The following is a 24,131-nucleotide window of genomic DNA, read 5'->3' on the forward strand; positions in this document are numbered from 1 at the left end:
GAAGAAGCCATAGGAATTCACTCGCATATTACTTGTAAAACAGGTGGTACAAGTCTTACTACCGACCCAATACGATGAAATGGGAGAATAATAGAAATGAACAAAACATGATAGAGCGATTCCTCAAAAAAAAAAAAAAAAAAAAAAACCTACACAGAGCCTGACCTTGGATAATTTGCTAATATGTGTAGAAACATACCATGTACTTTGTATAAAGGAAAACATGGTTGGCTAAGACCGCTAAGGGTTTTGCTACACAAATTCCAGTTAATGACGGAGAACCAAATCATAGGAGGTTAATGCAAGCATATCAATACTAAAAAAGGTGATTGAATCAATATGCCTTGGATGCAGCTGTTCTATTACTCAAGCAAACACCAGCCAATGAAGTTGGTAGCGGAAAATTTTGCTACATGTTCACAGCATGCGACAAAATTCATTGACAATACACTAGAAAACATAGAGTACACATATCATACCACAATCAGTCCCCATGTCTTGAAACTGAAATTGAGACTTATTAGAAAAATATATTATAATTATAAACTAATCTCCTCGGCAAACCTCCCCAGCAGCTCAAAGATGATTAATTACAGCCCTATAAAATGAATAATATTGTCAAATGAATGAGAATGTAATGTCAAATTTTGAACAATCTCATGCCATTATTGCAGTAAAAAAGGAAGGTAATCCACATTTCTAACATGAGACTAGAAGCAACTTTCATACGTAAGTAAAAGAAAAGGAAGGGAAAGGGAATAGGATAACAAGACAGTGAAACAATAATAGGCAACAAGTAAACACTAATTACGGTAGGCAGCCTCATAATGATAACTAGGTTGGAGGAATGTGGCAGACGGAAAAGAGGGCAGATTATGGACATTTTATGCATAATAACATGTCAAATCCTTCGAAGGATGCCTAGAAATCACAATATTAACGGTCAGCCATACACCAAAGGTAGCAACCCAATTAAATGTAAACTAGAGACAGAGACAAACAGACTCACTTCAAGATGACTGCTGAAATTTTCACTTTTTCAAACAGCAAGCTTATGCACCTGGACCATCTCAAATAGATTGGATGCATTAGAAATTTATTTAACACCTTTACATCACATTATAATAGGAAAATTATTATCAATGATATTTAATAGCAAAATGTTCAGCAACTAATTCCCATCTAGCTTACTCTGATCTCCACTTTTATACGGAATTTTTTTTTTGCCTAAAACCCATTGATCAAACAAAATAAAGCATACAAGTCAAGGCTGCATATCAACATGATGATGATATTGATGATGCCACAAATCTATTGACTAAAACATTATGAAAAATATTGCAGTACATCTTGCATTAATTGATGAGGTGAAGGTATGATACAAAAAAATGAAAAATCAGCAGTTACAGTGTAACAAGGCGATTCTGTTCAAGACTCCAGTTGAATCTTCTGAGCATTTTCACACGTCATCATTGCAAGCTGATTGAACACGCATAGTCAGTCAGCCTGCTCAATGTTTATGTTAAATTTAGTTTGTAAATAATAGAAGCTGATACAAGATGCAAATATGACTCAGCAGCAGATGTTGCAAGACAGGTGAAGACTATCTACATAAACAGTAGGAAAATAATAGGAGCAGAAATTGTAAATTAAATTCTTAAATACCAAATAATGACTAACAATACATGCAGAGGTGAAACATTAATTGATCCCAAGACCTTATGGGCAATGGGGTAGAGAGTTATCGGTCATCTAAGTGGTGAAGAAGGAACAATGAAGAATAGAGATGTCAGCAAGACTAGGTGTGTAAAGAATTTACTTTTTTCCCATCCAAACTACCCAGAAGGAATTGCTTCACGATGGAAGAAATTACTACACTTCCAAGAGTTCCAACGCCATAGAAATTAAAGATATAGTGTATATGCTATCTCCACCTAACCTGTATTGATTTTCTAACAACCCTTGATGATTATATTACTCTAATTCTTCAATTATTGGATTTATATGAACGAACAACAAAAAAAAAAAAAAAAAAGACAACTTAAGCAATGACTTTGCTAATAGAATTACAATTCTAGACAAAGGACTTTTTTTTGTATAGATAGTCGAAAGTTTTTGGGACTATTCCTTTAATGAACCATTTATCAATTAGTTGCGTCAGACATAGGAAGTTCAAACATGGGTATAAAAACGTACACAACACTTCAATTACCATTTAGACACATCATTGTTTTGAACCAAATTGCAAGAAAGAAAGAGACCAAGGACAGAACATCATGTTAAATAGCTCATAAATATCAAATCGATGGAGCAACATCTCCATACAAATCCTTATCCTTTTGAATTATAGATCTTAGATTAAACAAAAGCAGGTTGGTTGAAGTGGAAAATTGCCACAGGGTTTTTATGTGATCCTAGCATGCCCCACAGAATGCAATGTATGTTACATTATTATATGATATAGAATGTTGGTTGTGCTGTATTGCCACATTCATAAAATAAATGTGGCGGAGATGCATATGTTGCATTAAATGTAGGGTCATACCAGAAAAGATCGGTTAATGAATGAGATAATTAGGAAGAAAGTAGGGAATAAATCTATTAAAACAAGATGAAAGAGAATTACCTAAGGTTGGTTGTCCATGTAAGACAAAGATTAAGTAAGGCTCTTTTAAGTAAGGTACGGAAGATTGAAGAATGTAGTGATGGGATTGTTGTGTGTGTGTGTACACTTTCTTCTTTTACCTAAGCTCATTTTCATATTTATTATCCTGAGTTAAGACTTTTTTAAAAATATTTTTATTTTTACTCGTATGTTTTTCCTCTTTTTTTAGCTAGGGACTTGCTTTGAATTTATAAAAGTCATAAGCTAATAGGTGACAAAAAGGATGGAGAATGCTAGCCAGTTATTTATTGACATATGGAACACAACTATATAGAAACCTAGTAGCTAACCATTAGAGTACAAATGAGCTAACAAGTAAATTAGCTTAAAATATTATGTGGCAAGACAAGTTAATTTTAGCCCTTGGAGATGCTCTTAACCCTCTTTCATAAACCTTTCTCAGACTTTAATGTTCTATCCTCTTTTAGGTTTTCACTCTACACCTTTGCTCACTATGATGTTTCTCACTTTAGATCCACTTTCACTTGGGCACTTTTCTTTCACTACCTATGACAATTCATGTTAGCTTATCCCACATCATTTGAGACCAAGGCTTTGTTGCTACTATTGTTGTTGGGTTCTTATTGTGGAAGTAAAGAAAAGAATATGAAATTACATAAGAGCATTGGCTTATTACATAGAAGAAGGATACATGTATTGTGTAAGGGCATTTTAGACAAATTGAAATGATCACTTAAATTGAAAACTCCTCTATAAGAGGAAAAAAAAAAAACCCTTCAATTTGTTATTTTTAAAGCTCGTAAAAATGTGGTTGCCTAGAAGTTAATGAGGATCTTAGAAGCTTGAACAAATATCTTTAAGTCCTAACATAGGAATACCTTCACAATGTTAAGTCCATACATTTCCCGAGGCATGTGTACTACACCAAAAACATGTCACTACATAGCACACAATCAATCAAATAAAACTACCACTATTTCAAGCAACACATTTAATATTTGTTAAGATCGTATCTTATCTTCTTTTTTTAAAAAAAAAAATTGAAAAGGAAGGCTTTATTATTGCACATTAGGAGGAACATCAAAACAATTTACATTCAAGAACCATGTCGGACTATCATTAACCTCTCTTATCTTATATGAACTTATTTGCCCTGTTCTTATCTTATATTCCTAGACCTTATTACTAGGCCTTTCTAGACCTTATTGGACCTTTATAGTCCTTTATTTATCTTATTTGAGCTTAACTTATTAGTCCTTATAGAGCTGAAATAAGCAAAAATAATGGGAGGAGAATAGATCCTTAGTCTAATATAGATCTGATTTTTCTAATCATGTTACAAGATCACATTTCAACGAACTATAAGACAAACAAGATCTTAAATGAGATAACCACCAGATCGCAAAAAAGCCTAAAAGCACATCAATTGTAGAAGAGCTTAGGATAGAAGATGCAAGAAGAGTAACATAAAGCATAAAAAGGAAACATGGAGACATAGGAAAACCAGCTATACTGGCATCACAAGGATACGTTTCAATTACAACCAAGCTACAACAAAATGCTAGATGCCACACTAAACCCTTCTGTGGTTATAATTGAATACTAGATTTAAAGATAAAAGAAAACAACAATTTAGAAAAATAAATAAATAAATAAAAATAAAAAAACTTCAAGAAGATAACATTTCTAGCACATAATTTTTAAAAACTAAGGTATTGGGAATTCTTCAAATGCTATGCATTCTTACAGCCACAACAAGCCTATGAAAAATAGTACAGAGTAAAAGTTAAGAGAGGCTAGAAACAGCATCGATAAGAAAAACACTTTCAAAACACTCCTTGAGTGTGGAGAGCATCACGATGAAAATCAATAAAGAGAATTCAAGGTACCATATGTTACCAAAAATGAACGTAATCTCTACAGCAATTTAGAGAATTCAAAACCGCAAAAGGGAAAACGATCCTTGCATCAGGCATATGGACCTTCAAAGGAACAATGAAGGAAAGGGAAAAAAAAGAATATATAATTATCCTTTGATGAAATCTATGGATCAACACCACTGCTTTTACAAGAAGCAGCACATAATCGATCTACTGAAAGATAAGACTATATAGTTATTTTAGGTGGACTACATAGCAGACTGTAGGCATCCTCCTTTGCTTTTGTCTCTTCATCTAGTCTTGATAAAGCCTACAAAATAAGGAAAAAGGAATTCTCTGAGGAGGAAAGAAACAATCGCAGAGTGATGTTGAGAGAATAGCAAGAATGGTGAAACATAGGAGGCCTCATCAACTAAGTCGGTTGAAAAGTAGGAAGTATAAGGTATGTGAATTAAGTGACACGACAAAAGCGTGTCCTGAAAGCCATATTTGAGAGACTTAAAATGAACTTGGAGTTCCGGAGAGGATATGTAGATCTACAATGATTTCTGAGATAATTTTTATGACTTAATTCAGCATTTGGTGGTTATTGACTTACCAGATGGTCCAAGGTAAGGAAAGGGCATCAAGGGCTCTAGAATTTGGGTTAGATACCTAATTCAAGAGAGAAGATAAGAATCCATTAGGAAGCCTTATGTGGAGATTGATGCTTTAGAATTTTTAAGTCAAGAGAATAACCACATAAGGACATGTAAAAACACTTTCCCAAACCTTTTCACTTGGAAGGTAGTATCACCTAAAATCTTACAAAAGGCAATTGTGAAAATATTAAGCTAATATGAAATATAAGTTTTACACAACAAGTGAAAAGGAGAGTGATAACTATTGAAGTGAACTTAGTTGCACCTACCAATGTCAGATTAGCCAACTAAAATAGGTAGATTTACAAGGAAAACCAGAATATTGGTCAACAACTTCACATATTCTGATAATAAGATTACTAACATAGATCACATGAGTGAAGGAAACACTTTTATTAGGGAGTAATAAGTAACAATAGTCTTATAATGTAATATGAGTGACTAACTATTTAAAAGTCCTTATGAAGGGAGAATTAACCTTAATTGTCAACCTCCCCACTCCAAACTCCTCCTAACATTACTCTTAGTACTCTATATGGCATGCAATTCTCGCCAGCGACCTACCACAAATGAATGGCTTCCAAATAAATATAGTTTCAAAATATCAACCCTAAAACCTTAGTCCTCTTATGAATACTATAGATTAAATTCCGTCAAAAAGCCTGCATTTATAGATGACTTTCAGATTTTCTACTCTTGAATTCTTGATATCAAAATGGTAAACCAAATATATATAAACTGATATTTACTATACTTACAATTTAAGATTTTCAGTATTGTAATTTATTTCAACTTTCTTTAAATGATACTTCTGTGTCTGAACCTTCCAAATGTTCAGTGTAGATCCTCTGAAAATTCTAAAAATATACTTACCCCTAGCTTGCAACCACATAAACACATAAAAACTATAAAACTGAAACACAAATCCACATCACTAGATGATTCTATGTAGCATAATAAAGAACATTACCTATCGATAATGTCCTGAATTGATGTCCAAAACTCAATTACTTGGCCAAACTTCTAAATACATAATTAAATGCATAACGAGCAGTGCTAATACTAATGACAAATCAACAGCATACATATTATTGATTGGTTGCTGTAACAGCATAATTCATTTCAAAGAGATAATTTCCGGAGAACATCAATATAATAGCAATCAAACCCACTTAAATCACAGATTGACAGTCCATCACTCATCAAATACACTTAATTCACATCAAATATACCATATACTGCATAACCAATATTCTGCACACAATCCATTGAAATATGTACATAAAATTCAACCGAACTTACCATCAGGAACCCAACCATAGCAACGGGGAGATATCGAAAGCATCGAAGTCATCAACGCCGAAGCAGTTGCAGTATGAAACGGCTGCATTGTCTCCAAACAAACGCTCAATTCAGCAGGGCACCTACACGAAACAACCAAATGCTTTTTAATAGTTCTCCCAAATAAACGATACAAAAATCCAAAATTTTAAGCACCAAAATTTCCGAAACAACACTAAAACGATTCCTTCAGATTATGATTTAAAAATATTGACGATAAATATTCTGTTCAATTGGAAGAAATGAGACATGCCTGAAGATGCGCTGAGAGAGTGAGTTATTGACGGGGGAGCGAAAGGCAGAGCGAGCAGATTTGGTGCCAGAAGCGAACTTAGCGGCGGCGCTGCGGGCGGAGGTTGATCGGAAAATGGATCTTGCGGCAGCAATGGTGGCCATTTCGCCTTGTCTTCTTGTTTTGAGGGAGTATTTCAGTTTCTCTGTTCGTTCAACAGAGGTTTTATTTTCGAAAGATTTGGAATACAACTTAAACCCTAATTCGTTTATTAATTACACAAAGGTCCCTTCGATTGGTTCAATGCTATCACCAAGCCCCTCTTCGTTCCGCAATGTGTGACTTTGACTTTTTTTTTTTTTTTAACAAAAGGCTCATATAACGAAAATTTGTGGTATAATCTAAACACAAACTAATATAATAAACACATAACAACCAAGTAAAACACTATGTCACGAGAACCAAATAAACAAAACGCTCTATCAAAAAACATCTTCTTTCGCAGGAGGTTGTAAGAGTCATTATTTGCTGATGAAGCTCACTTACGTTTGCAACCCACCTTAACCCTGAAAAATAAGAAACAATTAGGAACGTGCCACATAAGTAATGACATGGCAAGCCTCATAAAACCTTTCATATAAGCTATATTATTATATATTGTGTCTATTGAAGCACTCTAATATTAAATACCTTTATTTAGCAATAATTAACAATAAGAATTAATAAAATTTATTCTACAGGAAGAACACTTCATATATTTAACCTTTCAATTTAAACAATTATATATCTATTATATGTAAACAACTTGGTCATTTTCATAGCGTTGTTTATTCAAGAAATTTCATTACAAGTTACATAATATCACTCATGATGTTATATTAAAACATTTAAGTCCTTTTCAAAAAGAAACATGTGCATTTAATGATAAAATTGTGGTTATAGAGTACGAGATATAATATCAATAGTATGGATATCAAAATAACAAAGATGTATGATTCATTCTATCGATGCAAAATTAAGAAAAAAGTTATTTTTTAATCATTCACCTATTAATATTGTTGAAAATCAACCCCTTTAAATTTAAGTTTGATCAAACTCATATGATCATAAATTTATAATGATTCGGGGCATTGCTCGAGCCAATAACTAGTTCATAGATGAAAAGAGGAGGGGCTTGGGCATGCGCGAAGGGTTGGGGGGTGTAGGCAATGTTCCCTGCCATGGGGTGTAGGCAAAAATTTGCATGTACCTACATTTACAAAGTTGTAGACCTGACCAAAGTAAGCCCGATACGCTGGCCCGACTCAATTTTGGGCAGAATTTTCCGACTCGGCCCGATTTTTTAATTTTTTTTTACTGAAGGACTTGGGAATGAGATTTTATGCAATTTTAGTTATTTTTTTTTGCCCGCGCCGAAAAGCCCGCACGGCCCGACTAATTTGGGCACATAATTTTCAGCCCGAAACTTAGTCCAACCTGGCTCAAAAAACGGGCTGATTTTTTCAGCCTCGGTCGGCCCTGAACCCACCTCAGCCCGCCCAATGATCTCCTCTAAAAAGTTGCCACTTTCGTTTATATCTAGGTGTAAATTTGGTGCTTGCTAGTGATAGGACTTGAAATTTACAGTTTATACTTTATAGCAGCTTGAGCAAAAAGAAACCCGAACTCCGTACCTATTAATTCCGCCTCTTTCCCAATTTCTCGACACACACTCTCTCTCTCTCCTCCCAGACTTCTGAACTCGATAAAGTCTAAAGAGAGAATCTAATCGAACTCAAACTCCTCAAGTTTCCTACGCTCGCAATCTTTTCAATTCGATTCGAACCCTAATTTTCTCTCTCCTAGGGTTTCACTCGCAATCATGGACCCTGAGCCGAGCAATACTGGAGCCGGCAACCCTAGCGCCAATCGCAATGAAGCTTCAACCAAGGTTCCATCGAAGGACCCCAAAAAGAAGGATGACAAGAAGGAGGAAGATCTCGTAATTTTCTTTCTTCAATTGTTGATTTCGCTCTAATTTTGTGTTTTTGGTGTTTGAATTAATCGACAAGTTGTTTTGGGTATTTGTTTTTGTTGCAATTATTTGATGTTGCTGTTGGATGTTGCTATTGAATGTAGTCGGAGGAGGACTTGGCTTTGAAGCAGCAGTTGGAATTATACGTCGAGCGAGTTCAGGATCCCGATCCTGGGCTGCAAAGAGTAGCTCTAGAGAGTATGAGGTAACTTCCTTTTACAAATTGTTATGTAGTTTTCGGGTTCTGGTAGTCGGTACTAGTGGAATTCTATGGAAGTGGAGAACTATGTTTTGAAGATATTATTGATTTCATTGTAGTAGGTGTTGTGCTCAAGGATGGATCGCGGGTTTCTTTTGAATTAATTAAATTAGGTAGCTTCAGCGAAAACAGATTGTAATATGAATGTACAGGGAATTTTTGTTGAAATGAAACCGAAGGAATTAGGTTAATGGTTGATTTTGTGGGAATGATGGTGTCTTGATGGACAGTTTCAGCACTGAATTGTCCTTGTAATGCATCGACACTACAGTCATTGATGACATAGAAGCATTATTGTGGGAGAAAGTGGTTATTGTTGGGTGTCATGTAATCATGTCTTTTCTACCTCTGTCCCAATTGAACATATTAGGAATTAAGGAAATCAAATAAAGAACTGTACTTCTGTTAAAGTTAGATGCTAAAATCTAATACATTTCTTCCCCTCTTTTAATTGCAACATACGGCAAAAAGAACCCATGTTATGATGACCCTGAGTTCATCTTTATCAATTCTAATAATTTTTTTTTATCTTAGATTCTCTTAAGGTAGACTCCTTATAAATCTAATAGTTCTCCATTTATTAGAATTGTAGATATAATGAAAAATTGTCATTAAAAAATTTTATTTTAATTTCAATATGAAATCAATCAATCAATCAATATGAAATGAATTTGAAATTCATAGCTCTACTAATAGCATGCTTGGTAAGGTTTTTTTTTTTGCTTGGAAACTGATTCAATATACATTACCGTTTCCAAGTGTTTGGTTAGAAAGCTTGAGTTACAATTACCATCAATTAGGGGTAATGGATTCCACAATTTCCACCTATTTGTTAGCTCTCTAAAACCTATGATAACAACTACCCTACCCTTCTCAAACAAAAAGAAAGAAAGTTAACTGATTACTCTCTGTGGTTTAATCAAACAAATGAAAAGCTTAGGGTTAAATGTTATCTTTCCCCCCTTTTATTTGTTTCCTTTCCATTTCGTTTCCAATATTCATACCGATCACCCCCTAGCGCTTTGTTTGGATAGCAAAGAAGGAAGGAAAGGAAGGGGAGGGAAAAAGGAGGAAGGGAAGGGAAAAGAAAGGGAGGGGGAGGTGAACTCCATTTTCCCTCCAAATCTCTCCAAATTTGGAGGGATTATGCTTATTAAAGAGAGAGGGAAAATGGATCTCTCCCTCTCCTTCCCCTTCCTTTCACTTGTCTTCTTTTCCTTCCATTTCTTTGTATCCAAACAAAGTGTAAGTGTGAGGAGAGAATAGAGGGAATCCATGCCCAAATTTAGTAATGTTGTTATTGTTTGAAACTTCCTATCAAGGAAGTGTTGTATTATATGTATAAAAAGAGAAACGTTCATATCACTTAAAAATTGTAGGTTCTGAAAGTAGCTGGGAACAATAATATCATCATCTAGAAAAGAGGTTCTATGTGAATATGTTGTAGCAACTTTCTGTAAATGAAAGTGTTGGAGAATGGAGGAAGTATATAGCACCAATCGATTTTAGAGTCATCTTCTTTAGATAGATGCTTTTGAAAATAACCGAGAACAAGAAATATCTTTATCCAGGATAAGCGGTAGTCTGTGAATATGTTGTAGCAGGTGATGATTGGGGAATTCATTAAATTTTGTATTGTTGGGAATTCACTATATTTAGTATTGTTTTACAATTAACCTATGGTAAGGTTATTTTTATTAGTTATGTGATTAAATTAGAGTTATGCTTTGTTCTATATTTTGAACATATGATGTATGGCTTCCAATTTTGCAAGGTTTCAACTTTGTTTTTTTATTGTAATGGTAATTTATTAACTTAAACATTGCCAACATTAAAGTATTACTAGTTACTATCTTTAATTACCGAGTAAATTACTAAATTATATTGAGACAAATATAACTAGATCCTATGTGATCACATCATAGTGTAGTACACAAATAATGTAAAAAGTGAGTATGATGCCACTAAGCAAAATGGAAGAAGCATATGTTGACAGAATTTTGTGATAAGTTATTTGATCTATCTGAAATTTCACTTTTGTAGGCAGGAGATTCGATCCGCGACAAGTTCTATGACTTCTGTCCCAAAGCCTTTGAAGTTTCTCCGCCCACACTATGGGACTTTGAAAGCATTTTATGAAACAATGAGTGGTTCTGAATTGAAGGTACTGCCCTATTGAATCTTCGTAGGTCTTTCTTATTACCTGTATGTAGCCTTCATTCTAAAATTGAATAACTTTGATTTATTTTGATGGAACGCAGGAATTTCTAGCTGATATACTATCTGTTTTGGCATTGACCATGTCAGCAGAGGGTGAACGGGTGAGTGGTTTCTAATCTTTTTTCTTAGTGTTTTGTAAGCAGGGACTTGAAAGCTCTTGGCTTACTAAACTTGTCTTAGGTCCCATTATGCATGGATGTTGATCCATGAGATCATATACTGTAAATTTGGCTTTTGTTCTAATTGATATATGTAAGCACACACACACTTTATTAAAACCAATTTACAGATGTTGATTTAAGAAGTTTTACGGTTTTACCTATTCCTGAAAGTTCTTTACACTTAAGTTCTACTCTATTTTGGCAGATTCCTTTTACTACATTACCTCCTTGCCTCACAATATTTACACCTTTCCACTTACTTTCTATTACTTTTTCCATTTTGTTTCTTACACCCACTTAACACATCAACACTCTCTCTCCAATTGCCTAAATTTGTGTGCACCCCTTTATATATATATATATATATATATATATTATACAATTAAGCAAAGATTTCAATAATTGAGCGATACTATATCTTATATTCTCTTCTTTTGGATTAGTCAGAAAGTAATATGGCTCATTGGAAGTGAGAAATATTTATTTGACTGTTTTGATTTATTATACTTTTTCTTTTTAAATAAAATAAAAATGAAGCTTATCATTCTTCCTTTGTATTAGTGGTTTATGTATAAACTTTCAAACTACAAAAGTGTTGGTCAGAACATTAATTTTCCCTTCGTTATCCTCTTGGCTTGGAATCTCTTAGGCTGTATTTTCTATATCAAAAGATAATGTTTATTATAATCAGTTTCATTTGGTTTATATAAGTTTTGATAAGTAAAAATCAATTTAAATCAGTAAAAAAATAGTCTAAGATCAATAAAAGCCAATAACTCAAAATAATAAATTACAAAGGAATAAGTAAAATTCTATTTTAACCAGTTAAGTTCAGTTCTAATCTGTATAAATCATTGTTAATCAGAAAAACTATTTTAAGTTATGTATGCCTTTTGTCAAGGTTGTACTAAGGCTATGCCTTTTTAATAGGGTGTTAGTGGTTGCTGATTGATTCATAAAGTTATGAACTACAAAAGCATAGGTCAAAATATTGATTTCTCCTTCTTTCTTTCCTTGCCATGGAATCCCTTGGGTGGAAAAGCTGATTTGGGTTTTCAATTATCCATGGGGTGTGTCATAGGGTAGGATGCCATATGGCAAGGTAGTACTGAATGCAATGCTTTTTAATAGTATAATGTAGAAACAGGTGGCGGCGTGGCACCATCTGACTAGTAGTTTATTATTTAATGGTTTTTCTTTTTTCAAAGCATGCTTGCAAATGGACTTTGTATTTAACGAGAGAGCTTATTTGATTTCTGATAATGATGCAATGTAAGCTTAAATTGAAAGTGTTGAGATTTATTTGTTCTTTTATTCTTGCAGGAGAGTTTGAAGTACAGGCTATTGGGATCTGAGGGTGATATTGGTTCATGGGGTCATGAATATGTGAGGTAACATCTTTTGTTTTAATATTTTTATTTGGTTAACTAGAAATACATCTCTTAGACTGATTATCTAGGGGCTCATGATCTTTGAGCATTTACTATTAGAGATGTTAAGTTTGCTGCTCATGTTTTGGTAATAGCATTATTTTCATACATTTTGTGTTTTATGTTGGTGTACTTGACTCTTCGTACATAACATTGGTTGATGTTGTATTTTGACTTGGAAACTTTCATGCCGAAGAAGAAAATGTAAATACTAGAGATAGGTGCAAATGTTTTATTTCAAATATTGTGTCTTCAAACACCGCAAAAAAAGCTCCATACCTAGGTTGTATCACAATCCGGTATGAAATACGGCTTGGACAGTTCATGTCATTGTTACGAAAAACATGGATCGAAAATGCAGGAAAGGAAATCGGGGATAAGTGTAAGCTGTGATGCTTGGACTTGGCCCACCTCCCCTCTGTACTGGTGTCGACATGACACACATGACAAGTGTGGACATGAAGTCCGGGTCGAACCCTTTGAAGAGAAAGGGGACTCGGTAGTTATGAACCCTAGCTATGAAATAGAATGTCGGATTCAGCAAAACAAGAGCCGAAACCTTAGGTCTTATGATCGGAAGGGATATATGACCACCAAGAAGACGTCGGTTTTTTTATTCAGGCAATGGGATTATGAATTCTTTGATATTTCTCCATTTTCAATTGTGCGCGTTTACATTTTTCTTTATTTTTTACGTGGGTGGGGGTAGGTGGAGGAAGAAACACAATTTTTTATGCGGGGTGGGGTTAGGTGGAATACCTCACATAGTTCTCTTCACATTATTAATCTTTTGTCAACATTAAATGACAATTGGGAAAGGCTTTCCTTTGACTTTTTCTACTTTATTTACTATCTGATGTAATTACGTAACAACTTAATTACTCTTTTTTTTTTTTTTTTTTTTTTTTTTAAAAAAAAAAAAAAACAATTTAACTACAAATTCTTAAGTTTGCTTTTACACATTACCGAGTCCACAAGTCCATATCTAAAATTTGGACTCTTTAATAACATGTCCTGTATCCTCAATTTATAAATTTCCGAGTCTGACACTTAAACCTTTACCCGAGTCTGAGCATCCTAGAGTGGAAGCAACTCCATAGAAGTCATTTGTAGTTCTTTTGAACAACAAGGCAAATAGGGGAAAAAAGGTGGGGACTGGGGCGGGTTGTAACCCTGAAGTTTATTTTATTCTCTTAAGGTTCACATGTTATGGATTGGTTAGTTGGGGTGGGCTGTGGGTTTTGTACAATTTAAGGGGTGATGGGGCTTGGTTTGGGGGGGGGGGTGGGGGGGGGGTTTCTTTATATCTTTATTGTTGTATCTACATTATGTGCCATGTCAAGTGAAGGCGGTTTCTGTGTCTAAAATTCTGGAATTGACGTACTGGATACTCGGATCCGTACCCATATCGTATCCTCGTTTTGTAACATAAGACTTCACCCCTCAAAGTTCAATTGGTTCAGCACTCTGGCCCACACCCTTTGCATTTTTCAACTGCTTAACAATGAGAAACACTTGTCATCTATGGTCTGCTTCATGCTTTTGGTAAACAATATTTCTAAATATCGTATTTTGCCTGGAAACATTTAAGCCAAAGAAGAGTTTGTAATTACTGGAGACAAGTGCAAACATTATATTCCAAATAATGTTAATTTTGTTCAGTGTTCAGTCCCAACTTAATCACTCTTTGCACTTCACCATTGCTTAACAATGAGCAATCCTTGTCATCTGCAGTCTACTTCATACTTCTATGATCTTTTGTTTAATAATATCTCTTTGTGTTCTTGGTGTTGTGTGTGCAGAAATTTGGCTGGAGAGATTGCACAAGAATACACAAAGCGTCAGGTAAGCTTCTTTGGTTTAGTAATTATCTGATGGTGTGATCTCATACTTTGCATTATAAATTTTTTTGAATTTTTGATTCATAATGGAGTATACATCTTATTGGCTAGTGTGATATCATTCTGTTCATTCTGTGGATTTTCTAGCTGCCCTTGTTATGTGGTTTTTAATTAAGGAGCTTCCTGTTGGTGTTTGTGAGCTTGGTGAACTTAATGTTAATGTGTTAATGGTTTCAGAATGAGGATGCCCCTATTGATGATCTCATGGATCTTGTTCAACAAATTATTGCTTTTCACATGAAGGTATTTTTCTGCATGTTTGAAGAAGTATATTTGAATTTGCTATGGCATTTTCTTCAGAAATCCTTTCTAAACATTTTTTTACTAATGATAAATCTTCATTGTATTGCAGCACAATGCTGAGCCTGAAGCAGTTGATCTTCTCATGGAGGTACATGTTTATCTTGTTTGGATTTGAAGCTGTGCTTGAAAACATTAATACAATGTCCCTCTGTAATGTCTAGGTGGAAGATCTTGATTTGTTGCAAGAGCATGTCGATGATAAAAATTACAAAAGGACGTGTCTTTATTTGACTGCTGCAGCCAAGTAATATATTTACACCTTCCTCTTTAGTTGTCTCCATACGATTTTTGTTTTGAGAGTCTGATCATATTCCTTACAATATCGTCTATGAATGATCAAAATGTTGTTTGTTGGCTAGAATCATAATATGTGAGTTGTCTAAACTGTGGTTTTAATGCTATTTAATTACCATTTGAGTGTATCGGTATATGTATCACCTTGGTCCTTAGATTTTGCTTGCACAGCTCCATTGGCCCATTAATTTTGCCTGGATTATGTATGTGCTGTGGACGTGCTTTTATACATATTTTATTTACTGCTGTTCACATTTATGTTGCTACATTGGCAGATATCTTGCTAGTCCTGATGATATGCTGGTCCTTGATATTGCCCATTCTATATATATGAAATGTGAAGAGTATCCCTCTGCACTCCAGGTTTCATTATTCCTGGACAACTTGCAGGTTTGCCTCCCTTTCCTATCATTTCAAAAATTACTCTCTATTGCCCCTGCCTTTTTTTTCGTGAAATAGAAAAATCATTGATTAATGCCAAACTGCCCATAAAATTACAATTAACCTAAATAAAAAGTATTTCTTACACTGCAAATTAACTCTTATCAATGTGGATATAAGTGGAAAAACTTGGGCCTTAATTAAATGGCTTGGACTTAGTATTGTGCAACTTATTATTGGGTGCTCATTATTTTCAGCAGTCCTTGTGTTTGCTGGTGAAATGTTAATTTTGATTAATCAGACTAGCAAACTATCAAATCTATATAGGGCCTTTTATGTCTTGACTGTTTTTAACCCTAAAAGTTGGTATAAGGTTGGATGGCGTATTTGTGTTCCCACTTCGACTGTGTATAGACTCTTATGTTCATTTTGTCTTGCAGTATGTTAAGCAGATTTTCACATCTTGTGAGGACCTCCTGCGGAAGAAGCAGTTTTGTTACATCCTTGCACGACATGTAAGTGTTGAATTCTCCATTATCTTGAAGGCCTCTATTGGCTTTTGTCTGTCGAAGGCATTACCGCTCAAAAGAGTAGTCCAGTATTAGTCTCTTATTTTGCCAGTGCCTTGTATCTGTGCTCAGGTCCTTATCAGATTCTGTTCCTTGCACACTTCTAATTTGATGTGAATGTCTTGAGTTTTGTACACATCAGATATATAAGATCAGTGGATATGTTACTGATTTGGTTTAATTGCTAATAAAAATAATTTTGTGTCTTGGTTATTTTGGCCCTTTTGACATCTACGAATGTGCTCTATGGGTTGTTTTAATTTTGGATTCTGTTTCCTGATTCTGTTGTACGGTGATTGTGTAGCAATTTTATTTTGTCTTGTACAGTTTGCATCTCACCTATGTTCTTTCTGTCATTGGTGTTTAATGTGGAGTTAGTTGATTATGATGCGAGGATACTTATGAGCCTCTTTCAGGCTTGTATATTTTCTCTGTTACTGAGCAACTTTTTATCATGCAGGGTGTCTTATTTGAGCTCGATGATGACATGGTTTCAGATGATGATGAAAGGGAGCAAATGCAAGATATAATCAACAATTCTAAGTTGAGTGAAGGTTATTTGACCCTTGCTCGTGATATAGAGGTCATGGAAGCCAAATCACCTGAGGATATATATAAGGTAATATCTTATATGTGCTTTTACATCCATTTGATGCAATACACTCCATTCATTCCTGCTTTGTCTTTTGCAGTCGCAAATGCACGTCTTTGACCATTTATATTTTTAATTACAAAAAGTGAAAACTTGAAATGTTGAAATTTTAAATATTTATATTGAGACGATTCTAATAAGATCCCACATTTTTATTTCCTTTGTTAATATTAATCATAAAATGCGGTCAAAAGCCTTAAAGCTTATACTAATTAATTAGTCATATGGATTATTCTCTTTCTGTCTTGTGCTTATGTTTTTTATAACTTGTACGTTTTAGGTTGCTGCTTCTTATTTATAAAGTAAAAGGGTTCTGGTTAGAGGATTAAATGCATTATATTATATGTAGTAAACAAAAATATTGTGATGTAAATTAGAAGGATTCCTTTTAACCAAATTGTTTAAAAATAATGAGGGTATGTGACAAGTTGGGGAAAATTAATTCTCAGTTTGACAATTTGGTAATAAAATAAAGCTCGAGTGACATAGGTAGAAAAAGTACTAGCGATGGAAGCCACAAAATGGGCCAAAAGTGAGGTTATATGTCAGTTGTCTTTTTTGTTTAGTAATTAACATTATTTCTTACAACAGCTTCACACTTGTTAGTTGTTATAATGATGTGAATTCAATTCACTATTTTAGTGTAATACATTATTTCAGTTGTGGCTTTCTCTAATTCCTTTATTTATTTTACAAAAACTTCATGTACTATTGGCTACTACACTCGTATGGCATTGCAATTACTTTTATTATATCACATCAGCTGTTTGTACTCATCAATATACCATAGTTGCTATTTTTTGAATTTATTCTTGAATGATCCAAAATGTCCTCAATCGGCTGCTAGAAATTTTGTTTATGGTGAATTAGAAATCATCGAAGTTTTTTATTCCTCATGTCTTCTTCAATCATTGAAGCCATAAATCAAAAATGGGGAATAGGGGGTTAATGTAAGAGCTTATTGACATAAAAGGGTGGGGTGATAAATTTTTTACTAAAAAACAGGAAAAAAGGGAACACACGGTTTTTTTTTTTTACATTTATTTTTATTTATTTATTTTTTATTTTTTTTAAATTTTATTAAAATATAAAATAATTTTTTTTGTCAAATCTCTTGAATCAACACCTGGCCCAGTTTTGGCTTAATTGTCACCATCAATATATGTTTCCGGAACTCATATTGTCTTTCTTACCAATGTCACTGAAAAATGTGGTAATCTACCCCCTTTTTTTTTTTTCCTGTAACTAATATGTCGTTTGAGGTTATTTTATTTGTCACTTACCCTTTTCTTAACCAATTTTTTATTTGAACAAATATGTTGATATTATATCATGTCCTTTTATTCATGCTGTTCAGTGCTGCTCTCTGATATGTATTTTGATTGTGCTATCATAGCATTGTGTGTGTGTGTGTGTGCGCGCGCGTGCCTGTCTATGTCTTAGGAAATCTATACATGCATATTTTGTCGCTCTAACATTTCTCTGAATATTTGCTTAACTGTAGTAAATGCTGATTGTATCCAATTTTTTGGCTGTTAGGCTCATTTACTTGATGGCCGTGCTAGTGCTGGTGCAACTGTTGACTCTGCTAGACAAAATCTGGCAGCTACATTTGTGAATGCTTTTGTAAATGCTGGTTTTGGACAGGTATTGTATTCCATTATTTGGTCTGAACAGCTTTAAGCCCTATAAATAGTGCTTAAGGCATGTTTTGGTGGTTGCTACAGGACAAACTGATGACTGGCCCTGCTGATTCCTCAACCGGGGGTTCTTCTGGGAATTGGCTATTTAAAAATAAAGAACATGGGAAAACTAGTGCTGCTGCGAGTTTGGTATGTGCTTTACCTTTTTTTCCTCTTTCTTTATGCATTTTTTGCCATTTTTCTTTTTTTAATTTAAAAAATTCTTGTATGGCAGGGTATGATCTTGCTTTGGGATGTTGATTCTGGACTTGCACAACTAGACAAGTACTTCCACAGTACTGACAATCACGTTATTGCGGGTGCATTACTTGGTGTTGGAATTGTGAACTGTGGTGTAAAGAATGATTGTGATCCAGTATGTTTAAGCAGAATCATCATTATACTTGAGCAACTTTTGAAGTATCTGCTGTTTTATGATATCCATTTTTCTTGTAGGCTCTGGCGCTTTTGGGGGATTATGTTGATAAAGAAGACCCAGCTATTCGGATTGGTGCCATCATGGGTTTGGGCATTACATATGCAAACACTCAGAATGAACAGGTATGTTCTGTGTGCGTTCACCTGCTGTATTAACACGGAGAAAGAAATAGAAGACTAAAGGTTGTTTTTGAATTGATGGATTCAGGACATGTACTGAGTCTTAGTGGCTTACTGTGTTGCAAACAGAATTAGATTTTCTTTCTATGAAAAAATAGAAATGGAAAAGTCTCATATTGCATCAATGTTGATCATATTACAAAATGCAAAACTACTTGTTCCTTCCATCCCTGCTAATGTGCTTATAATTTTGGGTGTTACAAGCTTGTATTTAAAAAATGTGCCTTGTGTGCACCTAGAGGTACCTGCTTTGTGATGTATTTCGTTCGCTGGTGTCATTCATGTAAGCAATGTGCACCTGACAAAGAATATGGAACAATGGATTATCACAGTTTACTAATATGCATTTCTTGGGATGTAATCATCTTTTTTTTTTCTTTTTTTTTTTTTTTTTTTTGGGCATAATTCTTAGACTAAGAGAATTGCCTACTCCAATATAGCAATACTTATCAGAATTTCACAGCAGCGGCCAGTTTACCCTACAGTTCATGAACTGAAGCGGGAAATAGAAATGTGGAAATTCGAATCTAAAGAATAGAATAAGAGTAGACTGGCAAAAATTGTAATAACTCATTACCAAGAACGTGCTGACATCATAGTTGTCTAACTCGTTATGGCTGTCTGACAGGATACAGGCTGTGGCAGTAATGCTGTCTGGTTGTGATATTGTAGTTGTATTTGTTAGTGTGTCATAGTGCCTTCTATGTATTGATGTGCTTTTATCTATGCTTTAATAATAAATATCTGATGTTATAGTTGCCATCTGCAGATACGCAACAAGTTGACTCCAATTCTTGGGGACACAAAGGCTTCTCTTGATGTTATCGCCTTCACTGCAATTTCACTTGGTTTGGTTTTTGTTGGTTCCTGTAATGAAGAGGTTGCACAGGCAATTATATTTGCATTAATGGATAGGAGTGAGTCTGATTTAGGGGAGCCACTTGCGAGGCTTCTACCTTTGGGCCTTGGTCTTTTGTATTTAGGGAAGCAGGTAACTTTTAATTAGTGCAATTATAATTTTAATTGGTCCCCCTCACCCCTTATACTGAGTAGATACCCACCAGTTTAAACATTCTCTTATGGCTGGTTTGATACAAGGTTACAAATTAAGGTGATTTTGTGTTTAATCTTTAAATGCAACACCCCATGGAAAGATAATAGCATCTTAAAGCCCAGGTAGGTAATGAATGGTAGTAGCTAGTAGAAATAAGTTTAGAAAGATATTACTCCCTTCAGAAGTTGATGTTCTTTATGATTGTCATTGATTTATATTTCTAAAAACTTCACTCCAATTCCTGACTGTAATCCAAAGATTTATGATTCAGTACCAAATGAGCTGTTAGAGCATATATCTTTGATTATTGCTTCGTAACAATTGACATTTTCTTGAGGACTCGTGTTCCACAAAATTTCACACAATCCGGACTATAATTCCAAGTTTATGTTTCTGTACCCGTTCTGAATATCATTAATGACATTGTTGACTCTGTTTGATCATTTGCTTTTGTATCTCCTATACAGGAAAGTGTGGAAGCAACAGCAGAGGTCTCTAAGACTTTCAATGAAAAGATCAGGAAACATTGTGATATGACTCTTCTTTCTTGTGCCTATGCTGGAACTGGAAATGTTCTTAAGGTTCTGTTTATAGACATGGCTTCCATTAGCTGTTGTAATGTGTCAAATAGCTTTCTCAATTTTGTTGTTTTCCTTAGTGCAGGTCCAGAGTCTGCTAGGTCACTGCGCACAACATCTTGACAAAGGTGAAACGCACCAGGGACCAGCTGTTCTGGGAATTGCCATGGTAGCTATGGCAGAAGAATTGGGTGTTGAGATGGCAATTCGTTCACTAGAGCATCTGCTGCAGTATGGAGAGCAGAATATCCGTCGTGCAGTTCCATTGGCACTTGGTCTCTTATGCATATCGAACCCTAAAGTATGCTCTATTAGTTTTGAATTTTTGATTAAGTTTCTGTGTCGTGAGATTCTGAAGTATCCCTATAGTATAAGCAAACTCTTGAGGTGTTAGGTGTCTACCTAAATATCTGAAATGTCCTTACTATTTATGTGCTCTTTAACAGTGAATATTGTACATGTTTATGAAATTTGAAGCATGCATTGCTTGCATTTGAATTTTGTCTACATAAGGTAAATTGGACCTGTAGTAATTTTCTGAAAGATGGAATACCAAAGAAATACAGACCTCGAGATTTTAATAAGATTTGATATTGATTATACTGGTGTGAGTTGAGGGAAAACATGTATAATTATAGAAGGAAGATTAGCCTTGGAATTATTAATTCTAATAATTGGGGATTCTTTTCCATCAGAACACATTATTAGCACTTAATATCTTTTCCCAAGCATTTTTTGTAGTACATATGAAAAGTTTTTGCTCATGTTACTGATTTATCTTTTAATTACCTATGCTGCAGGTAAATGTTATGGATACCTTAAGTAGACTGAGCCATGATTCTGACTCAGATGTAGCTATGGTAATTGGAAATTTTGTTTCCTGTTTCTTTTCAAGTGTATACTTCTCATCTTGTCATGTCTAATTTAATTTTCACCATGCAGGCTGCCATTATTTCGTTGGGATTGATAGGTGCTGGTACCAATAATGCCCGAATTGCTGGGATGCTAAGAAGTTTGTCCAGCTATTACTACAAGGATGCCAGTGCTCTCTTCTGTGTAAGGCCTCTTAGCACGTCTACCCTGTGTCAAGAGTTATGTCGCTGCTGTTCTGATTGGATAAAACTTTTTTGTGATTAATGCAGGTTCGGATTGCTCAAGGTCTTGTACATATGGGGAAAGGTCTTTTGACCCTCAACCCATATCATTCTGACCACTTCTTGTTATCCCCGTAAGTGTCTGTTTTTCATATTTGAAATCAGGTCTAGCAACAGACGCTTGCTTTGCCGATTTGGTAAAGCTTTTGCCTGCATTCTAATTGCTGGTTGTAATTATGTAATGTCACTTTGTTTTAACAGGATGGCACTTGCTGGTTTAGTAGTAACGCTTCATGCATGTCTGGATATGAAGGCCATCATCTTGGGAAAATATCATTATATGCTTTACTTTCTTGTCCTTGCGATGCAGGTTGGTTATTTATATCCACGTTCCTTTAGAAATCTTTGAATTTAATTTTACCATGTTTGTTTGAGGGGTGAAAAAACTATGTACATGTGGAGACCTTGTATTTACAACTCCACCATTTAGTTTTCCATATTATTTCTTTCAAATACAGTGGAAAAACTGTGTGGTAATCGTATTAAATTCAAAATTTTCTTCATTAAAATAACCAAACAAAAGCCTACTAATACTTTACTTCAAGCTTTGCAGACCTTTGCTCATTAAACAATCAAACGAGTGAAAATCAGTAATTTTTATAGTTTTTCTTTTCTGAATACTATTTTCTTTAGTTTTACTTATCCATATGTTTCTTCAGTAATTAAATTTCCAAACAAGCCATAATATCAGGATGCATTTCTTTTTTTCGTTTGGTCCCACTCTTTCCGGCCTCTGCCTTTTTTTTTTTTTTTTTTTGAGTGGTGTACTTATCTGTTTGTCTGTGATTCTGCAGCCAAGAATGTTATTGACTGTTGATGAAAACCTTAAGCCCCTTTCAGTACCTGTCCGGGTTGGTCAAGCAGTTGATGTTGTTGGCCAGGCGGGTCGGCCCAAGACCATTACTGGCTTCCAAACTCATTCAACCCCAGTTCTTCTTTCTGCTGGTGACAGGGCAGAACTTGCCACGGAGAAGTAAGAGATTTTATGTATATATGCTTTGGCCATCTATTTTTACTCTGCATGTGCTTATTTTTCTTTTTTTTTTTTGGTTGGCGTTTTATTAGGTATATTCCTTTATCATCCATACTCGAAGGCTTTGTCATCTTGAAGGAAAACCCAGAATACAGAGAGGAGCATTAACTTGTCAGGCCAGCAAAGTCATGAGTAATCAGTCTATTCACGATTAAGCTTTGCCTCGGAGAGGTGGGGTTTAGTTTAGTTGTAGAGGCTGGAAGATTTTCTTTGGAGGTGAAAATGGGCGTCAAGCTGCTACTGGTGCCCTTGAACTGCTGACGAGGCTGTTACTATGTGATTGTCCAGCCAGAAATTCAGTAGCTAAGACTTAGCATAGCTGCTGATGAGGATCAATTGATGTAATGTTGTGACATGCCTTGGAACGTTTTTTGTAGAAGAAATTAGAAGTAGATAGTCTTTAATTATGAAATGAAATATATTGTGTTTTTTCGCGTTCCATATGCTTGTTTTATGCTCTTTTGATATTTCCCTTTAAAACATAAAAGGGTGTGGCTAGTCTATTGAGATGTCTTTACTTTTTTAGGATAATCAATCCATCCATTTGTTTTACCATTGCACATGTTAAATGCTCAAACAATTTACCCGTGTAGTTTTCATAGAAGCTGTAGGTTGACTTGATGCAAGTTGATCTGACCTGAACTAGAATGTGTAGCACTTGGAACAACTGGCCTAAGTTTGAATCATATGTCCGCTTTTTCTTTTTTTTTTTTTTTTGAATTGTACTATTTGGAGTTTCATCATATAAAGCATAAATCAGGATAGATTTAATAAGATGGCACTTAAAATAAAATTTTCCTAAAGAATAAAACACAAAAGGTAGTCAAAGAGGGGTTTGTGAATTGTTAAAAGTCCAAATGATACGATTAATAAGAAAAAGAGGAAATATAACCTAAATTTGAGTCGTATTCGAAATTGAACGATAGAAGGTGCTTGGAACAAACTCAGAATATATAATGCTACAGCTCAATGTATTCTTTCGGCAGAGCGGCCTTAGAGTCCGATGGATGATTTTGTTAACTGGAAGATTACACCGGATGGTCAATTTTCCACCAAATCGGCTTATTCTTTGTTGGTTTGTCATTCCATGCATTCCGTTGTTAGTGAA

The 24,131-nt window shown here is 34.7% G+C and overlaps 2 protein-coding genes across 8 annotated transcripts; one reads left to right on the forward strand and one right to left on the reverse strand.

The window, feature by feature from the left end:
- Positions 1 to 310: 310 nt before the first annotated feature.
- On the reverse strand, positions 311 to 7,157 carry LOC110700152 (protein NUCLEAR FUSION DEFECTIVE 6, chloroplastic/mitochondrial-like). Of its 7 annotated transcripts, none has more exons than XR_002507144.1 (4): positions 6,742 to 7,149; positions 6,450 to 6,571; positions 1,408 to 1,479; positions 311 to 598 (listed from the first exon to the last, which is right to left on the reverse strand). XR_002507144.1 is itself a non-coding variant. In XM_021877655.1 (4 exons), exons 1-3 carry the CDS (start codon positions 6,882 to 6,884, stop codon positions 1,053 to 1,055), a joined length of 273 nt encoding a protein of 90 aa, XP_021733347.1. In that variant the 5' UTR covers positions 6,885 to 7,152; the 3' UTR covers positions 311 to 598; positions 1,010 to 1,052. The 7 variants fall into 7 exon arrangements, 6 of the variants coding, with proteins under 6 accessions (XP_021733347.1, XP_021733345.1, XP_021733342.1 ...); XM_021877655.1 differs by lacking the exon at positions 1,408 to 1,479 and adding an exon at positions 1,010 to 1,060 and having other exon boundaries at positions 6,742 to 7,152; XM_021877652.1 differs by lacking the exons at positions 311 to 598; positions 1,408 to 1,479 and adding exons at positions 4,439 to 4,816; positions 5,105 to 5,160 and having other exon boundaries at positions 6,742 to 7,151.
- A 1,182-nt stretch (positions 7,158 to 8,339) lies between these two features.
- On the forward strand, positions 8,340 to 23,583 carry LOC110700153 (26S proteasome non-ATPase regulatory subunit 2 homolog A-like). The gene is made up of 25 exons (XM_021877657.1): positions 8,340 to 8,701; positions 8,839 to 8,939; positions 11,037 to 11,157; positions 11,255 to 11,314; positions 12,698 to 12,765; positions 14,607 to 14,649; positions 14,883 to 14,948; positions 15,058 to 15,096; positions 15,170 to 15,252; positions 15,578 to 15,692; positions 16,124 to 16,198; positions 16,713 to 16,871; positions 18,444 to 18,551; positions 18,632 to 18,736; positions 18,822 to 18,962; positions 19,043 to 19,147; positions 19,974 to 20,195; positions 20,726 to 20,839; positions 20,922 to 21,137; positions 21,637 to 21,696; positions 21,779 to 21,892; positions 21,979 to 22,064; positions 22,192 to 22,300; positions 22,785 to 22,963; positions 23,056 to 23,583. The coding sequence occupies exons 1-25, from the start codon at positions 8,582 to 8,584 to the stop codon at positions 23,129 to 23,131; spliced, it is 2,685 nt and encodes an 894-aa protein (XP_021733349.1). The 5' UTR covers positions 8,340 to 8,581; the 3' UTR covers positions 23,132 to 23,583.
- The last annotated feature ends 548 nt before the right edge of the window (positions 23,584 to 24,131 follow it).

Source organism: Chenopodium quinoa, unplaced genomic scaffold, assembly GCF_001683475.1.
Source record: "Chenopodium quinoa cultivar QQ74 unplaced genomic scaffold, ASM168347v1, whole genome shotgun sequence".
In the NCBI taxonomy this organism is placed as follows: domain Eukaryota; kingdom Viridiplantae; phylum Streptophyta; class Magnoliopsida; order Caryophyllales; family Amaranthaceae; genus Chenopodium; species Chenopodium quinoa.

Bases quoted from the DNA above. Each gene is read 5' to 3' on its own strand.
- LOC110700153 (XM_021877657.1), top strand. From the start codon at position 8,582: ATGGACCCTGAGCCGAGCAATACTGGAGCCGGCAACCCTAGCGCCAAT. The intron at 12,766-14,606 runs GTAACATCTTTT...TTGTGTGTGCAG, and splicing joins TGGGGTCATGAATATGTGAG to AAATTTGGCTGGAGAGATTG. The intron at 22,964-23,055 runs GTAAGAGATTTT...GCGTTTTATTAG, and splicing joins GCAGAACTTGCCACGGAGAA to GTATATTCCTTTATCATCCA.
- LOC110700152 (XM_021877650.1), bottom strand. From the start codon at position 6,884: ATGGCCACCATTGCTGCCGCAAGATCCATTTTCCGATCAACCTCCGCC. The intron at 6,572-6,741 runs GCATGTCTCATT...TGTTTCGTGTAG, and splicing joins CTCTCTCAGCGCATCTTCAG to GTGCCCTGCTGAATTGAGCG. The intron at 1,480-6,449 runs GTAAGTTCGGTT...GTGTTCAATCAG, and splicing joins CTATGGTTGGGTTCCTGATG to CTTGCAATGATGACGTGTGA.